Raw genomic sequence first — 18,060 nt, 5'->3', positions numbered from 1 at the left:
GAGAAACTAATTGTGCAATACCAACCTTTTCTTCCACAGCTGGTTAGGTGACAATCTTTCTCAAAAGAGCTTCTAAATTCATTTATTTCACTATCGCTGTACTCCTTCTGATAGGGCTTCATTGATTGACATGTTCCTAAGTAACTTGTACTAAGTGGAGGACTATGAAAAGCTGTCTGAGGAACTGTCAAATCCCTGTTAATGAACCTACCAGTGTAATGGCTTTCATCAGAAAAAACTACACAGGAGTCATTCAAACTACCAGAGCCACACTTGTGAAAGGCTGACATTCTCCCCGGCTGATCTCTGCTTAGTAAATTGATCATATTGGGACTAGCAAAGGAGTCCATGTTGTGATTGGATGATGGATGTCTCGGAGTTGGCGGGATCACATGTTCTAAAAAATTAGAGAATGCTTTCCCATCATTCCTCCAAATCTGTTGCATCGCTGTTTTTTCCATAGGAAAGTCTGGTTGTCTTCGTTCACACATGCTTCCACAATCTTCACCCATGATCACAGATCTTTTAGTAAGGAAAGCACCAGTTTCTGGACTTTGGAATAAATAGAACCATATTTAGCAGGAAAGGTTTGATCATTTTCATTTACAAACACTAGCTTAAATTGAAAACTACAAAGAGTTTACTGAAGAATGACTACCATTTTCACAAATGCATTTTAAATTTACTATTTAAAAATACAAATAATATTTTAGTGGAAATTTATCTAATATATTCTAATAACAAACATGAAAATAAATTATACCTGGTTCTGTATTCCAATGTGAAATTTAGTGCACAGTTTTATTTATTGTTATATTAGTGGGAAAAAACACGATACTCAATAGTCTGACTTCTCCAGTACAGTCTAGCAAATAACCTGGCGGACCACTGTCTGCTGCTGCTGCTGCTGCTGTTAGTCAAGCAGAGAAAAAAGTCTGAAGAGTAGAGGGAGGGAGGAAGCTATCTCATGTAAAAATATTTTTTAAAAGTTATAAAAACATTATCAAAGATATATTCCAATTTAATAATTGGGATAGTTACAAAGTTCTCAGTGAAGAAAAAAATAAGATGTAATTTATTTAAAAGACAACCCACATGAAAGTTAATCAGGTGAACTAGGTAACCTATAAATTCTTTTCTTAAGCAAAAATAGAAACTCTGGATTAAGTCTAACTTGTGCATAACAACAAAAGCTGACAGAAAATATTAACAATAAAAATACCTTTTGTTCAACTGCTATTGACTACAAAGCCATTTGAGATTGAACTATTTCAGGGAGTGGAAGTATTAAAAAATTGAAAGAAACGCAAGACTGCTACCAAGAAATTTTTAATATTCATTTTATTTTCAATTATGCATATTTATTTATGTATGTTGGATGCAGTAGGTGCAGCTGAGAGTAGGTGTCTACAGAAACCAACAGTGTCAAATCCCTTAGAACTGGAAGATTTTAGCTGTCTGATGCAGTGCTAAGAAGCAAACCAGGATCCCTGTAAAAGCAGTATGTGCTCTTAACTGCTAAACCATCTCTTCAGGCTTAAGATTTTGATTTCTAATTTGATTTTTAACTACCTATTAAATATTTAAATACGATGTTCCAGGCACTAGGTCATGTTTTGGAAACAGAGAGAGAAAGACCTGCTAGTATTAAACATAGAGAAATTCTTGTTTGGGGCCACATGCTCACAGATCAGGGCTCTCTATGATTTCTCAATGAGCATCTGATTAGTATTTGATGCTAAAAGATATAATTCATTGTAATAACACACACAATTAAAGCCAGAAAAGTTTTCTACCATTATAAATGGGGGAATAACCATAGAACATGTCATAAGTTATAAAGCACGCTATATGTTGAAATCATATTTTATAATTTATTCCCAGCACTATAACAGAAGAGTTACTAAGACATGTATAAAACAGAAGCAGCCACTCCCAAAAGACCTGTAATAAAGTGAGAAAGGGAAAATAAAGATCACAGACCTGTTATCCTAGAGCCAAAGGCTAATGTAATAAACAAAGATTCCTCTACTCTAAGAAAATCATTAAGGGGCATCATCTAATGTGGGGGACCTCTTCAACAAGCATTTCTGGGAAATTCTGGAGAAGATTAAAACTTCAGTGCTACTTCTCAGCTTCTATAAAAAGCAATTCACAACTGAACAAAGAACATATTAGAGAATATGCCAAGATACTAGCAATGGTTTTCTGGGCATTGCCATAAAGCACAGAAAACGCAATAAATACTGACAAATAGTTTGTAGAAAATAAACAATAAAGAGAGTGTGGAGATAATCTACACGATGTGAGGAAATATTTTCCCATTATTAATCTGTTAGAATCCTCCCTAAAGCCCACATAATCAAATTTTAAAATGAGACATTAGGCTTGAGAAAAGTCTCAGCAATTAAGACAGAGGCTGTTCAGACCTGAGTTTGATTTCTAGCACTTTGGTGGCTCACAGCCATCTATAAGTCTCGTCCCAAGTGATCCAACATCCTCTTCTGGCCTCCTTCTGGAACCAGGCACACATGTAGGGCACAGACATACATGCAGACACAACATTTATGCACACTGGATGAAATAATTTTTAAAAACTTTTTAAATGAGCAAATTATTTAAATAGATGCTTCTCAAAAGCATAAATATGACTAAAATATATGAGAACACACAGTCAGCATGATTAACCCTCAGGGAAATGCAAAGTGAGGGAGGCCTCAATGAGATACCATCCCATGCAGTTACAATGGCTACTTCTAAAAAAGAAAGTATAAACAAAAAATTAACAAATGCTGACCAGGAGATAAGCAGGAATTCTTACAGATGATGTATGGAAATATAAACTAAAAATAGCATTGCTACTATAAAAGAACAGCATGAAGATCCTGCAAAAGCTGCAAATGTAGCAGATGATCAAGCTAATTTTCTCCCTGGTATCTCTCCAAAGAAATGAAATCAGCATACCCACAGGACAGCTGCACAGCCACATATATATTGTAGCACTATTCACTACATGAAGACATGAAATTGGGCTGCACACCCATCAGCAGATGAATAGTTTAAAAATGCAGGATATCTTTCTAGATTAGTATTTAGCATTAAAAATGATGAAATCCTGTTGATTATATCAAAACAGATAAAACTAGAAAAGATTTTGTTAGGTGACAAACCCAGAAGGACAAGGGAAAATATTCTTTCTCATATATAGATATAGAAATATTCTTTCTCATATGTAGATGATATAAAACTATACTTTAGACTAGAAGAATGATTCCTAAAAGCTGGGAAAGATGTGGACTGCACTGAGTGGGAGGGAGAGGCTGTAACTGATATGTCCACACAATATTCACGGACAGATGATATGTCCACACAATATTCACGGACAGATGATATGTCCACACAATATTCACGAACAGATGATATGTCCACACAATATTCACGGACAGAACTAGCACCCTGAAATTTGCTAGTATACATGGTATGTTAGTGTCTAAAAGGACAAAATTAAACTAACAAAAGGATGTGTTTCATTGTAATGATCTTTTTCTAGATTAGTACTTCTATCTTCTAAGAGCGAAGTAGTGATGCAGAGCCCAGCACTCTTTCCTCTCCTTTCACGTTCTACTCACCTGTTTATTCTCTCAGAGGATTCTCCAAACTCTGCTGTTTTCTGAGATGAACTGAAAATATCTTGGTGTTTATTTACTTTGTAAAATAAGGAATCAGAAAAATCTCCATTACTGAACTAAAAAAAGGAAGAAAATAACAAAACATTATGTACATGTTTACAACTTAAATTGTATTTACCTGTTTGCAGATAATTGTTAACTAATGTGTAGTTATAACATGTATAGGCAAGAAGATATTTAAGTATATATCATATAATGCTTTGTTTTCTATTCTACAAAGTAATTAATAGAATATGGAATTTAAGCTGTATAAACAAAATTTTGTCTCTAAGATATAGGTGGATTCTCTAGGTGAATTCTCTCAGGCCTCCTTCTCATCCCTCTGTGGTCAGTTGACAATACCAAGAAACACTCTCTACCTGGGACCTCTGGTGGCCAACCTGGCTGGGACTCAGGTAGTTGATTTTGACTTTGACTGTCCATCTGGTCTCCCATTCCAATCTCTCCAATCTCATTCCTAGCCTTGTAGCAATTGCCTTCAGGTGCCTCTCCTCCCACCTCAGCTTCAGTCACTGGAGATGCCAACTCCTGGTTCAGACACAGAGTCCCTAGCTCTTTCATTTTTGTTTCTCTACATGACTTCACTGCAGCCTACTTTCCAAATCCCTTTGGTAAAACCATCACACCTTCACTTCTCTGGGGACCCCATCTTTGACAGTATTCTCTCGGTTCTTCCCATATCTGCACTCAGCCTTTTCTCCTAGCCCATTTCTATTCCTCTCTGGCACTCGCTGACCTGCAGGAGCACTCTCTCCAGACAACCACAGTCAACACATACTCCTAAGATCCAGAAAAGGTAACAGAAACCATGGAGCAGAACAAACACACATCACCCCATAACAAGACCAGGTAACGACACCTAGGAAAACCTTTATTCTCCCAGCTCTAGCTGCTTGGACACCTGTACAAAAAAAAAAAAAAAAAAAAAAAAAAAAAACCAACACTAACAGCCAAGACAATATGTCATCTCTAGAACCCAGTAGGCTTTCTATAGTAAGTTCTGAGAAATGCGATACAGCTGAAGCCCAAGAAAAGAGCTTCAAGATGGCAAGTATGAATATGTTCAAGGATGAATAAATAAATGACTTAAGACCATCAAATCATATACAAACAATGAATGAAATGTTGGGAACAAGACATCAAAATAGAAACAGAAATACTAAATAAAACCCAAACTTGCATAAAACTGAAAATGGGAATTTAGGAATCTAAAGAAAAACATCACAGGTAAGCTTCATCAGCAGAATACGAGACATGAGCGAGCAGCGCTGAAGAAAAGGGAGAAGAAATGGATCTCAGTTAAAGAAAACTTTGAATCTGAAAAAAATCCAGGCACAAAACACCCAAGAAAAATGGAAGACTGAAAATACCAAACATATGAATAAAAAGAATAGAGGAAAAAGATCCCCAGGTCAAAGGCACAAAAAATATTTTCAACAAAATCATAGAAGAAATTTTTTCCTAACCTAAAGAAGGAGGTGCCTATCAAGGTACAGGAAGCAAACAGAGCATAAAGTAGGACCAGAAAAAGAAACTCTCCATAACACATAATAACCATAACACTAAATGTATGGAGCAAAGAAAGAATATTAAAAGCTATGAAAAACAACGTAACATATGATGTCAGATCCATTAGAATAACATCTGACTTCTCAATAGAGACTCTAAAGCCAGAAGGGCCTGGATAACTCTAGGAACCACACAGATCAGTCCAGAACAATATTCTCAGCAAAACCATCAATCACAATAGATGAAGAAGAACATTCCTAATTATTTTGTTCCAGAATTAAAAACATAATGAAAACAAAGTTAAGTAGTATCTACTATGTACCAATCCATTTCTACAGAAGGCAGTAAAGAAAAACTTCAATCTGAAGAGGTCCTCCTGCACGTACTGGCTTTGTGGGAGCCTAGGCAGTTTGGATGCTCACCTTATTAGACCTGAATGGAGGTGAGTGGTCCTTAGACTTCCCACAGGGCAGGGAACCTGGATTACTCTTAGGGATGATGAGGGAGGGGGACTTGATGGGGAAGGGGGAGGGAAATGGGAGGTGGTGGCGGGGAGAAGGCGGAAATCTTAAATAAATAAATAAATAAATAAATAAATAAATAAATAAATAAATAAGGAACCTGTAAATGGGAGAAACTTACACTGAGGTAGAAAGGTAAGAAAGTTCCATCTGGAAAGAACAAATCTGGATCAGTCTGTAAATTTATTTCAGCTTTCCTGATGACTAGTAAAAGTGTGTATATGGATTCTAAAAAAAAAAAAAGAAAACACAAGGACTAAAAACTCCCAAACCACTAAATCAAAACAGGGAAACTCACACTAAACCAACAAAATAATCATAATCAATAAGCACAGGTCATTGATAATTCTGAATATTAAAGATTTCCTTCTCTAATATAAAAACACATCCTAAAAGATTAGATTAGAAAACATCTTTAGGTACATCCAAGAAACACATCACCAAGTGTAGAAAATACTTCAGGGTAAGAGGACTGAGAAAGATATTCCAAGCAAATGGACCCAAGAGAAGTAAGCAGATACAGCCATTTTAATATCTGAGAAAATAAACTTCAATTCAAAAATAATCAGAAGAGATAGGGAAGAACACTACATACTCATCAAAAAAAGGTAACATCTATACACCAAATATGAGGGCATCCAAGTTCACACACACACACACACAAAAACATCATCACTACAGGCTAAATTACATATTGACCCTTATATATTGATGATAATGGGAGACTTGAATACCACACTCTTGCAAATAGGTCATTCAGATAAAACTAAACACATGACTTAGAAAATATTAGACTCAGAAGGTCATTAAATCATATTAGACTTAGAAAGTCATTAAATCATATTAGACTTAGAAGGTCATTAAATCATATTAGACTTAGAAAGTCATTAAATCATATTAGACTTAGAAAGTCATTAAATCATAACAAAAGAACATACCATCTTCTCAATACCTCATGAAACTTTCTCCAAAACTGACCACATACTTGGACATAAGTCTCAACAGATATAAGAAAATTGAAACAAAACAACCTGTTTTGATAACAGAGCATCATGGATTAAAGTTGAATATCAACAACAAAAACAACAGAAAGTATACAAACTCATGGAAACTAAAAAACTCATTAATGAATGAAAACTATATCAAGACAGAAATTAAGAAAGAAATTAAAAACTTTCTAGAATTAAATGAAATTAATTAATTAAATGAAAATAAAAACACAACATACCCAAACTTACAGGACACACAATGAAGGCAAATTCATAGCACAAAGTTCTTAAATTAAAAAAAAAAAAACAGAGTGAAATCGTGCTATCAACTTAACAACACACCTGAAAGCTTTAGAATAAAAAGAAGAAATAACACTTAAAAGGAATAAATGGCAAGAAATAATCAAACTCAGGGCTGAAGTCAATAGGAGAAACAGAACAAACAATACAAAGAATCAATGAAATGATGAATTGGTTCTTTGAGAAAAATCAGTAAGATTGCTAAACCCCTAGCCAAATTAATCAAAAAATAGAGAGAAGATTAAATTAATAAAGTTGGAGACATCTCTACAGACACCAAATAAATCTAGAGAATTCTAAGGACATACTCTTAAAGTCTGTACTCCATCAAACTGGAAAACCTAAAAAAATAAAACAATAAATTCCTTAATATATTCACTCTAACAAAGTTAAATCAAGATTAAATCATCGATTTATACATACTGATAAAGCCTGAATAATAAAGAACTGTTGGAGATATCACCCTTCCTCATTTCAAGCTGTACAACAGTATGGTGCTGGCATAAAAAGAGACATGTTGATCAATGAAATTGAATTGGAGACCCAGACAGAAGCCCACATACATATAGGTACCTGTTTTTGTTTTGTTTTATAAAAATGTCAAAAAATACGTGCTGGAGAAAAGACATCTTCAACAAATGATGCTGGTCAATCGGGATGACTACATTTAGTAGAACAGAAATGGATCCATATTTGGATCAAGGACCTCAACATAAGGACAGATAACACTGAATCTGAGAGTAGAGAAAGTGGGAAATAGTTTTGAACTCATTGACAAAGGAAGGAATTTCTGAAGAGGACACCAAAAACACAGGCACTAAGAACAACCAATAATGGGAGCTCAGGAAACTGAGAAGCTTCTTTATGACAAAGGACACCATTACCTGGGAAAATGACAGGCTACAGAATAGGGAAAGAGACTTTTACAATTACTCGTCTGATAAAAGGTTAATGTCTAAAATGTACAAAGAACTCAAAAAATTGGACATCAAGAAAAGCATAACCCAGTTAAAGGGGTACAGAACTAAACAGAGTTTGCAAAAGATGAGACACAAATCACTGAGAAACATTTAAAGAAATGTTCAACATCTTTAGTCATCAAAGAAATAAAAATCAAACACCTTATACTAGTCAAAATGGCCAGATTAATAAAACAAAGGACAGCTCATGCTGGTAAGGGTGTAGGAAAAGGGGAATACATATTCATTGCTACTGGGAATACAAACTAGTACAGCCACTGTGGAAATCAGTGTGGTGGCTCCTCAGAAAGGTGGGAATAGATCTATCTCAAGATCCAGCTATACCACCCTTGGGCATATACCCTAAGACTGTACATCCTTCCACAGGGACACTTACTCATCCATGTTCATTGCTGTGTTGTTGATAATAACCATAAATTAGAAATATCATCATTTAGCTGATGAACAGATAAAGAAAATGTGGTACATTTACACAATGGAATACTATTTGACTCTTTAAAAACATGAAATATAAAATTCACAGGTTAATGGATGAAGCTAGAAAAACATCCTGAATAAGATAACCCCAACACGCACAAAAAATATTTTATGTATTATTTTATTATGTCGATGTCAGAGTTTAAGACTTTGATAGGAATGCTATAATCTATATAACCACAGAGTTAGGTGTAAAGTAAGGGGCTGTGGGGAGAGGAGGATCTCATAAGGAAAGGAAAATGAAGTGCATAGTTAAAGAGAGACGGGAGAGACCTGAATGGGAGGTTAAAATGAGGAGGGGGGATGGGCATAAGATGAAATATTAACCTTCATTTATCTCCATAAATTTGAAACCCATTTAAGTCAAATTTATGAAAAGGAGAACCTGTTATGGAAATATGACATCAAAGAAGTAATAATCCCAATGTACCTGCTCATTTTGCTTTATTTCAGATGCAAATTTCCAAGGATTTGGTGCTATCCTTGGGGTGGAGTTTTGGTTTGGAATATGTTTGTTAGACGGTAATTCCACTGGAAGAGAGGGTGGAATACAACTGTAGTTTTCTGGTTTTTTGAACATTCTGTATGAGTTCATGTTTTGTGATGACTGTAGGAAAAGTAAAAGCAAGATCACAAAAAGTACAGAAACTAGAAGTCAAAATAATAGAACTAAAATTAGGAGAAAGGGGGCATGACCACAAAAGAGGAAGTCCTATGGAAAGGCAGGTCATTGGTACTTCACAGGAGTCCTGGAGGCCAGCGTCTACTTCAGAACACTTCCTTCTGCTTTCTCGATCTGCCTTCTTCTCTCAAGCTCCTTTCCTGAATGTCACTTCTAATGCCATAAAATCTTAGTTTCTCTAACCCATAAATCAGATAACAGGATGTCCAAGATATTTTATTACTATCATCAGCTTCCACTGCCTTTCTGATCTAGTTTAAACCTGACTATTCAAAGATAAAGAAGAATAATTAATACAGCATTGGGCATTAAATAGAATTGCAATTTTAACCAATCTGTGTACTTTCTAATTCATTATAATTTTGTTTGCAAAAAAAGTTATGCTTTTAAAAATTACCTTGTGATAAACATGAATTCTTAAGTTCATATAAATATAAATTGATAGAAATAATATTTTCATTACATGTGAACAAATGAACTGATCAGGAAATGTGTGAACACAACGAAAGACTCCCTCAGTGAGCAGTGGAGAAGGCTCTATCAGTAAACTGCTTGCTTGGGAGTATAAGGACCAAGTTTGACTCCCCAAAACCTACATGTCAGTGCACATTTGCAATCCCAGTGATGGAGAGGGAAGAAGCAGGCCAATTCTTAGGGCTCATTAGACTTGCTGGCCAGCTAGTATGACCCAGCTCTAGTTGCAGAGAGATCTTGTCTCAAAAAAGAAGTTGGAGAGTGAGTGACCTCTGATCTCCCATGCACACATACATATGCATCTACCTACTCGCCAATGAACACACACACACAAATAAATACTTAAAAATAATCTCTATATAAAATTGTGCTTTGTAACTAACTCTTTGATAACTAGAAGAACCTAGCACTAAGCATGCAAGGCCAACCACATTTCTATTGCTCCAAGGAAGCTTCATAATCAGAGTATTCCTTAGAAATAAATTTCCTATATGTTAAAACTGCAAAAGGAATCATTCAGAAACTATAAAATAATTAAAAGCTAACTAATTTTGCCTAGTATTTTGACAGTAAGATCATCTAAGGGCTGGGAACAATTGTTAAAACAACTTACAATTTTCTTTAAAACTCACCTGACCTGGGTCAGTTCCTTCTGTGCTACATAATCTTTGATAAGGTACACTAAAGAAAAAAAAATCAAGCATCCAATAAAATATATCTTCTGTATATTTAAGTTTCTCAGTGTCTACACAAGCACTCAACATAGAAACTCTGGTAAATTATGTAAAAGTAAGTTTTAAGGAAAAATATATTAAACTAGAATAGACATTTTCTTTACTTTTTTTTAAAAAAAATACTTACTGTATTTCAATCATTGATGGTTTTGCCTGTGTACTATGTCTGTATGAAGGTGTTGGATCCCCTGGAACTGGAGTTATAGACAGTTGTGAGCTGTCATGTGGGTGATAGGAATTGAACCCAGGTTCTCTGGAAGAGCAACTAGTGTTCCTAACCACTGAGCCACATTCCCAGTCCCTGGTATTTTCTAATATAGAAAGTCAAATCACATGCACAAAACTCCATAAACGCATGTCCTAATGGTTTTAGAATATCACTAGACAAACAAGAACAGGAACTGGAAGGTAATGTCCTTCTCAATTTCCCAGCAAACACACAAGTTGATATTTAACTTCTCTCAGTTAGTCACTGTCTTAGCTAGCACTTACTTAGTCCCCATGTCATCGATGCACAGTTTGGAAGGTACACAATGAGGTGACATTGGAAGTTCGAACACATGCTTTCTTAGTGGAATTTTCAAGTCTCTATTCATATTCACATGTGTTGGTCTTTTCATGGTTTCTACAATAAAGAAATATTAAATATAACTTTGAAAGAGAAGCTTTAAAATTTTTGGTATATCATTCTTCAATTGATTGTACATTTGAAAATGTTCTTTTAAAACATGTTCTTTACATGTAATTACAGAGACTGACTGATAACCACTATTAATAAGATTTAATTTTTCCTCCTGCATTTTAGCCATCGATAAAGGGGCTCTACTAACCCAACACAATGTCCTCTTTCTGATCACTAGACTGTCTCAGACACTGTACGACATCTCCTCACAGCACTCTATGTTTTCTCTATTTCAGCACTTTGCACATTTTATTACACTTGATCAACCCTATCACCATCAATAGACTGTAAACTTCTGAGCAATGCTTCTTAACCGTGGGTCACCACCCTTTGGGGGTCACACGGCCCTTTGGCAGTTGTCTCTTAGACTACTGGAAAGCACAGATATTTACATTATGATTCAAAACAGTAAAAAATTACAGTTACAACTTAGCAATGAAATAACTTTATGATTGGGGTCACCACAACATGAGGAATTGTATTAAATCACAGCATTGGGGGCTGCGGCATTATAAAGGTTGAGAACCACTGCTTTAGAAGAAGGAGCCTTGTATCATTTTATGAAGTAAGATTACTGTTTTATTTGCTCAGTACCCAGCCACCTACTGAGTTATAGAGAATGTTCTCTCTTTCTGTACGACAGTTCAGAGGTAGCCATTTTGTCAAAGAAAAATGATTTATAGACTTCTGTCCCTCTGACCCGGTGCAACTGAGCCATTACTGCAGTCCAGCAGTAGCAAAAAGCAGCTTCTAGCAGAACTTGAAAATTTGAAATGAAACAACCCATAGTCTTTCTCCTGAAGGAACTGGGCATGAGAAATACTGGTTTCTTAAGACCAGCTTTTAAATGTTCATGACGAAGACAACCTTCATTGATGAGGTATGGTGATATTTTGTTTGTACTATAACAAATAGAGCTGCCTGAGGAGCAGGGTGTGGAGCTAGCCACTAATTAGTCATAGAGGCCAGGCAATGGTGGCACAGGCCTTAAATCTCAGCACTCAGAAGGCAGAGGCGGACAGATCTCTGTGAGTTCAAGGCCACTCTGTGCTGTGGTAGATTGATCCAATCTCAAAGAGAAAACAGAGCTAGGCAGTGGTGGCTCACACCTTTAATCCCAGCACTAGGGAGGTGGAGACAGGAGGGGATATGGCTGCGTAGAGAGGAACATAGGGCAGAAGGAGACAGGAGCTGAAGGCCATTCAGTCTGAGGATTTCTGGAGACAGAATCTTGACCCCTTCGGTCTGAGGATTCGGTAGAGGTAAAAAAGTCTCTCTAGTGGGTAGCCCCTTTACTTCTCTGATCTTTCAGCATTTACCCTAATATCTGCCTCTGTGTTTTTATTATTGAAACCAATTAGAATTCGTATTACAATGAGGTTTACCACTTAACAAAGAAAGAATTTAAGTCTCTGGTTGAGGCGTTTCTGAGACATGGTGCACCACTACCCCGTCTTCGTGGAATTTGAGGTATTTATGAAACTTGGTGCTCCACTGCCCCATCTTTGAAACTTCTGCCTTTAGCCACCATCAAGTCATGACGAATGAAATCTTGCTCTATCCCACATGTTGGTACTTGTACTCTAAACGCATGTTGAATGAGTGACAGAGAAAGAAAGTGATATAATTCGTGATACGTTCCAAATGTATTTAATTTTACTGGCATTTAGGAAAGCTTGAAGATGCAGGAAGGACACTTTCATTTTCCTTCTTCTCAAAGTAGGTCACATAACTTAAAAGCATTTTTGTGACCCTTCTTCAAAGCAGGCAATAGAAGCTTCTGTGAGAGAGACACCCTTCTTAGACCTGAAGGACAAAGTCTGCTTTGTTCCTGCTGCATTGTTGGGATGAAACCTAGGACTCTGCATGTGCAGTCTCTGCCCCGATCCTGCACACACAGGATCCCAGAGAAGAACCTGAACACATCACAAAGAGTTCTCTGAATCCCACCTTTAAGTCACACACTCAAATTTTGTCATGTATCTCTACCGCTATTCATGGCTTCTTCACATAGCAGTGAAAATGCATAGGTTTAACCATTTCTTTACATATTCATTTCCTGGTAAAGGCCCTCATATCACACACGATTTCTTAAATAAATGCTTTTATATTTCTTTTATTATTGGGAGCTCAACCAAGATTCTAATGATAGATGAGGAAAACTGCATTTTCCTCAAAAAAATATAAAAATAAATATATTGGTAATGTCAGATATTTTATTCTAAAAATTCGGGGCTAATATATTTATTCCTTTTAAAACATAAATAAGTCTACTTATTCATGGACAGAAAAAATGCTAGATGATAAACTAAATGGGGAGGTACTAATATACTTATCAACTTTTCTCTCTCCCAGACAAACTGTCTTTTTTAAAGATTTATTTTCATTTTGTGTATAGTTTTCCTGCACACATGTATGCACAGAGTCAAGAAGAGGGTGACAAGTCTCTGTACCTGGAGTTAGACAGTTGTGAGCTATCATGTGAGTGCTGGGAACTGGGCACAAGTCTGCTGCAGGAGCAGCCAGTATGTCTACTCCTGAGCTACCTCTCTGGCCCCCAACGGCCTTTTCGTTTATGTTTGTTTCCATGCTGTTCTTGTAGACCAGGCTGGCCTCAGACTCACAGAGATCCACCTGCCTCTTTATGCTTATTTTTAAAATGCAAATTATAGGCCCATATTGCCCTAAAAGAGGGAAAGAGGTTTTCAGTTTAAAAGTCAAACTGGAAGACAAAATAAACTTAATTTTGAAGTACAAGATTCCTAGAGTTACAATCCCAGAAGTGCATAAGAAATTCTAGTTGCAAGGCAGGAAAGACGTCACATGCTACAGTTACTCATCTGACCCAGCTGCACCTCGGCAACATTTCTATCAGAAGAGAGCAGATCTAAGTGATGTCCAGAAAAGGAGCTACTGAATATTATTCCAGTGCTTCTCCTCTGAATCACTTTAATGATTAGTTGATTTAGAAGTCAAGAAAGAATATGTTCTTTCCACCATTTCTAGAAAAAGTAGGCCTTTATTTGATAAACATAATAATTAAAGAAAAATTTCAAAACTTTATTGTTTTGAAATGACTTTTTGCTTAGTTTTAGAAGAATGATGTTTTATTCCAATAAAAGTTTTTTTATTTAGTTTAAATAACTGAAAGAATTTGCAGTTGATAACTAAAAGAACAATTTCCCAATGATTAGATAATGAAAATTTAATACTGTATTACTGTGGGAATGGGCTGAACAAGATATACTTGTATATATTTATTCTGCTTCAGATTATTTTAAGCAGGCACATGTATTCTATTTTTAAAATTTCATTTTAATTACAACATTCAACTGCTCCCTTTTCTCCCTTTAAACCCTCCCATATATCCCTTCCCAACTCCTTCAAACTCTTTGGCTCTTTTGTCATGTTATAATTACATGCATAAATGCATTGTATATACATATATATTTTCAAATATAATCTGTTGAGTCCATATAATGCCACTTGTAAGCATATTTTAGTGCCATAAAGGATTATGAACAGGTGTATATATCCTTCAATGATACAGAATAGCTGATGTTCAGAATAAGATTTTTTCCTCTACACCCTCATCTCCCTATCCACCCAATCTCATTTTCTGTCTCTGAAAGCCCCATTCTCTCCATACCTCTTCAATATAGTGCTTGAAGTTCTACCAATAGCAATAAGACAACATAAGGAGATCAAGAGGATTCGAATTGAAAAGAAAGAAGTCAAACTTTTGTTATTTGCAGATGATATAATAGTGTACATAAGTGACCCCAAAAACTCTACCAGAGAACTCCTATAGCAGATTAAATACCTTCAGTGATGTGGCAGGATACAAAATCAACTAAAAAAAAAAATCAGTTTCCCTCGTATACACAAAGGATAAAGAAACAGAGAGGGAAATCAGAGAAACATCATCTTTCACAATAGCCACAAATAGCATAAAGAATGTTGGGGTAACACTGACCAAGGAAGTAAAAGATCTATTTGACAGGAACTTTAAGGCTTTGAAGAAAGAAATTGAAGAGGGTACTAGAAAATGGAAGTATCTTCCATGCTCTTGGATTGGTAGGATCAACATAGTAAAAATGGCAATTCTACCAAAGGCAATCTATAGATTCAATGCAATCCCCATCAAAATCCCAACAAAATTCTTTACAGACCTTGAAAGAACAATAATCAACTTTATATGGAAAAACAAAAAACCCAGGATAGCCCAAACAATCCTATACAATAAAGGAACTTCCAGAGGCATTACCATCCCTGAACATTACCATCCCTGACTTCAAACAGAGCTACAGCAATGAAAACAGCTTGGTATTGGCATAAAAACAGAGATGTTGACCAATGAATTGAAGACCTGGATATTAATCCACAAACCTATGAACACCTGATTTTCGACAAAGGAGCTAAAATTATACAATGGAAGAAAGAAAGCATCTTTAACAAATGTTTCTGGCATAACTGGATGTCAACCTGCACAAAACTCAAGTCAAAATAGATTAAAGACCTCAATATAAACATGACCACACTGAACCTGATAGAAGAGAAAGTGGAAAGTAGCCTGCAATACATGGACACAGGAGACCACTTCCTAAATATAACCCCAATAGCACAGACAATGAGAGCAACAATGAATAAATGGGAACTCCTGAAACTGAGAAGATTCTGTAAAGCAAAGGACACTATCATTAAGACAAAAAGGCAACCTACTGAATGGGAAAAAATCTTCACCAACCCCACATAAAACAAAGGTCTGATCTCCAAAATATACAAAGAACTCAAGAAACTAGACATTAAAATTATAAATAACCCAATTAAAAAAATGGGGTACAGAACTGAACAGAGAATTCTCAACAGAAGAAGTTCAAACGGAGAAAAGATACTTAAGGTCATGCTCAACTTCCTTAGTGATCAGGGAAATGCAAATCAAAACAACTTTGAGATACCATCTTACACCTGTCAGAATGACTAAAACCAAAAACACCAATGATAGCCTTTGCTGGAGAGGATGTGGAGTAAGGGGAACACTCATCCATTGCTGGTGAGAATGCAAACTTGTGCAACCACTTTGGAAATCAGTGTGGGAGTCAACCTACCTCAAGATCCAGCAATACCACTCTTATAAATATACCCAAGAGATGCCCAATCATACTACAAAAGCATTTGTGCAACTATGTTCATAGAAGCATTGTTTGTAATAGCCAGAACCTGGAAACAACCTAGATGCCCCTTAATGGAAGAATGGATAAAGAAAGTGTGGCACACATACATGTTAGAATACTACTCAGCAGTAAAAAACAATGACCTTGAACTTTGCATGCAAATGAGTGGAAATAGAAAACACTATCCTAAGTAAGATAACCCAGACCCAAAAATATGAATATGATATGTACTCACTCATTAGTGGATTCTAGACATAAACAAAGGACATTGAGCCTATAGTTTGAGATCCTAGAGAAGCTAAATAATAAGGTGAACCCAAAGAAAACCATATAAAGATTCTCCTGGAAATTGGAAGCAGACAAGATTGCCAGGCAAAAGTTGGGAACACGGGGGTGGGATGGCGGAAGGGGAGAAAGGAAGAGAAGGGAGAAGGGGAAAATTGGGGAAAGCTTGGGAGAGCGGGATGGTTGAGATGGAGGAAGGGCAGATATGGGAGCAGGGAAGAAGATATCTTAATTAAGGGAGCCATTTTAGGGTTCGCAAGAGACTTGGCTCTATAGGGGCTCCCAGGTGTCCACAGGGATGTCCCCAGCTAGGTCCTTGGGCAGTAGAGGAGAGGGTTCCTGAACTGGCCTTGTCCCATAGTCACACTGATAAATATCTTGAGTATCACCATAGAACCTTCATCCAGCGAAGGATGAAGGTCCAGTTGAAGAGCAGAAAGAGGGAGAACATGAGCAAGGAAGTCAGGACCACGAGGGGTTCATCCACCCACTGAGATGGTGTGACTGATTTAAAGGGAGCTCACCAAGGCCAGCTGGACTGGGACTGAATGAGCATGTGATCAAACTGGACTCCTGAATGTGGCTGACAATGGAGGCTGACTGAGAAACCAATGATAATGGCACTGGGATTTGTCTCTACTGCAGGTACTGGCTTTTTGGGAGCCTAGTCTGTTTGGATGCTCACCTTCCTAGGCCTGGATTGAGGGGGAGGGCCTTGGACTTCCCACAGGGCAGGGCCTTCTCTTAGGAATGGAAGGGGAGAGGGGAGGGGGTGTGGGGAAGTGGGGGGGAATGGGAGGAGGGGAGGAAGTGGAAATTTTGAATGGTATTATTTATAAAGCAATAAAAACTAAAAAACTGTTATTCTTTCTGTATAAATTTCCTAAGTAATATGAGATAATAATAACACATTCATTATTTTTGTCAAGCTAAACTTGAAACTATTTGCCTAGAAATAATAATATTATAAAACCCCATGACAAATTAATGATATCAAACAAGTTAATCTTGTATAATACATACAGCCTAAAATTAAAATAAATGGATAAAACAATAAAAGATCTTAATTCAAATATTAGTTAAGCTTATAATTTTAAAAGGCAATAAAGTTTTAAGATAAATTTTCCATATGCTTTGAGTTCTGGAATCTCCAACCAATTAGACAACTTACATTATTATGAATTACCACATGAAGACAAAAATAAAGGCCTTCAAAAGACTTACCAAGTGTTTTCTTCTTGGAAGCTATCTGATTTACCATGTACAGATTAAGAAGGTCTAAACTGGCAGTGGGGTTCTTGACAGGTGGACAAACTCCTAGAGATTTCATTTTTGATTTTAACTTATTCTTTTCAAAGTATTCCTGAAATAATTAAGAATTAAAAATATTAATTTCCCAACCTAACAGTTCAAGGCAGAATCATAAAGAAAAAAAAAAAAAACCACTGAAGTCACTATGCCACTGACTTCATGTGTCACACTTGTGACACAGCATGGGAACGGAAATCAATAATGACAGCTTGTAGCTAACCTAAAGACTTTGAATCTGGCAGGTAAAATTTTT

General features: G+C 36.3%; 1 protein-coding gene across 1 annotated transcript in view; it reads right to left on the bottom strand.

Moving 5' to 3' along the window:
* C17H12orf40 (chromosome 17 C12orf40 homolog) overlaps positions 1-17,826 on the bottom strand; it is a 33,284-nt gene extending 15,458 nt beyond the window's left edge. Inside the window, exons 1-5 of the mRNA XM_057791304.1 lie at positions 17,721-17,826; positions 10,848-10,980; positions 6,958-6,994; positions 3,630-3,745; positions 26-552 (exon numbers count right to left, since the gene is read on the bottom strand). Of these exons, the coding sequence (XP_057647287.1) occupies positions 26-552; positions 3,630-3,745; positions 6,958-6,994; positions 10,848-10,980; positions 17,721-17,826 (919 nt within the window). The remainder of the gene's footprint in view (positions 1-25; positions 553-3,629; positions 3,746-6,957; positions 6,995-10,847; positions 10,981-17,720) is intronic.
* Between the last annotated feature and the right edge of the window lie 234 nt (positions 17,827-18,060).

Source organism: Chionomys nivalis, chromosome 17 (genome assembly GCF_950005125.1).
Source record: "Chionomys nivalis chromosome 17, mChiNiv1.1, whole genome shotgun sequence".
Taxonomy (NCBI): Eukaryota; Metazoa; Chordata; class Mammalia; order Rodentia; family Cricetidae; genus Chionomys; species Chionomys nivalis.
This window is presented reverse-complemented; position numbering and strand designations above follow the sequence as displayed.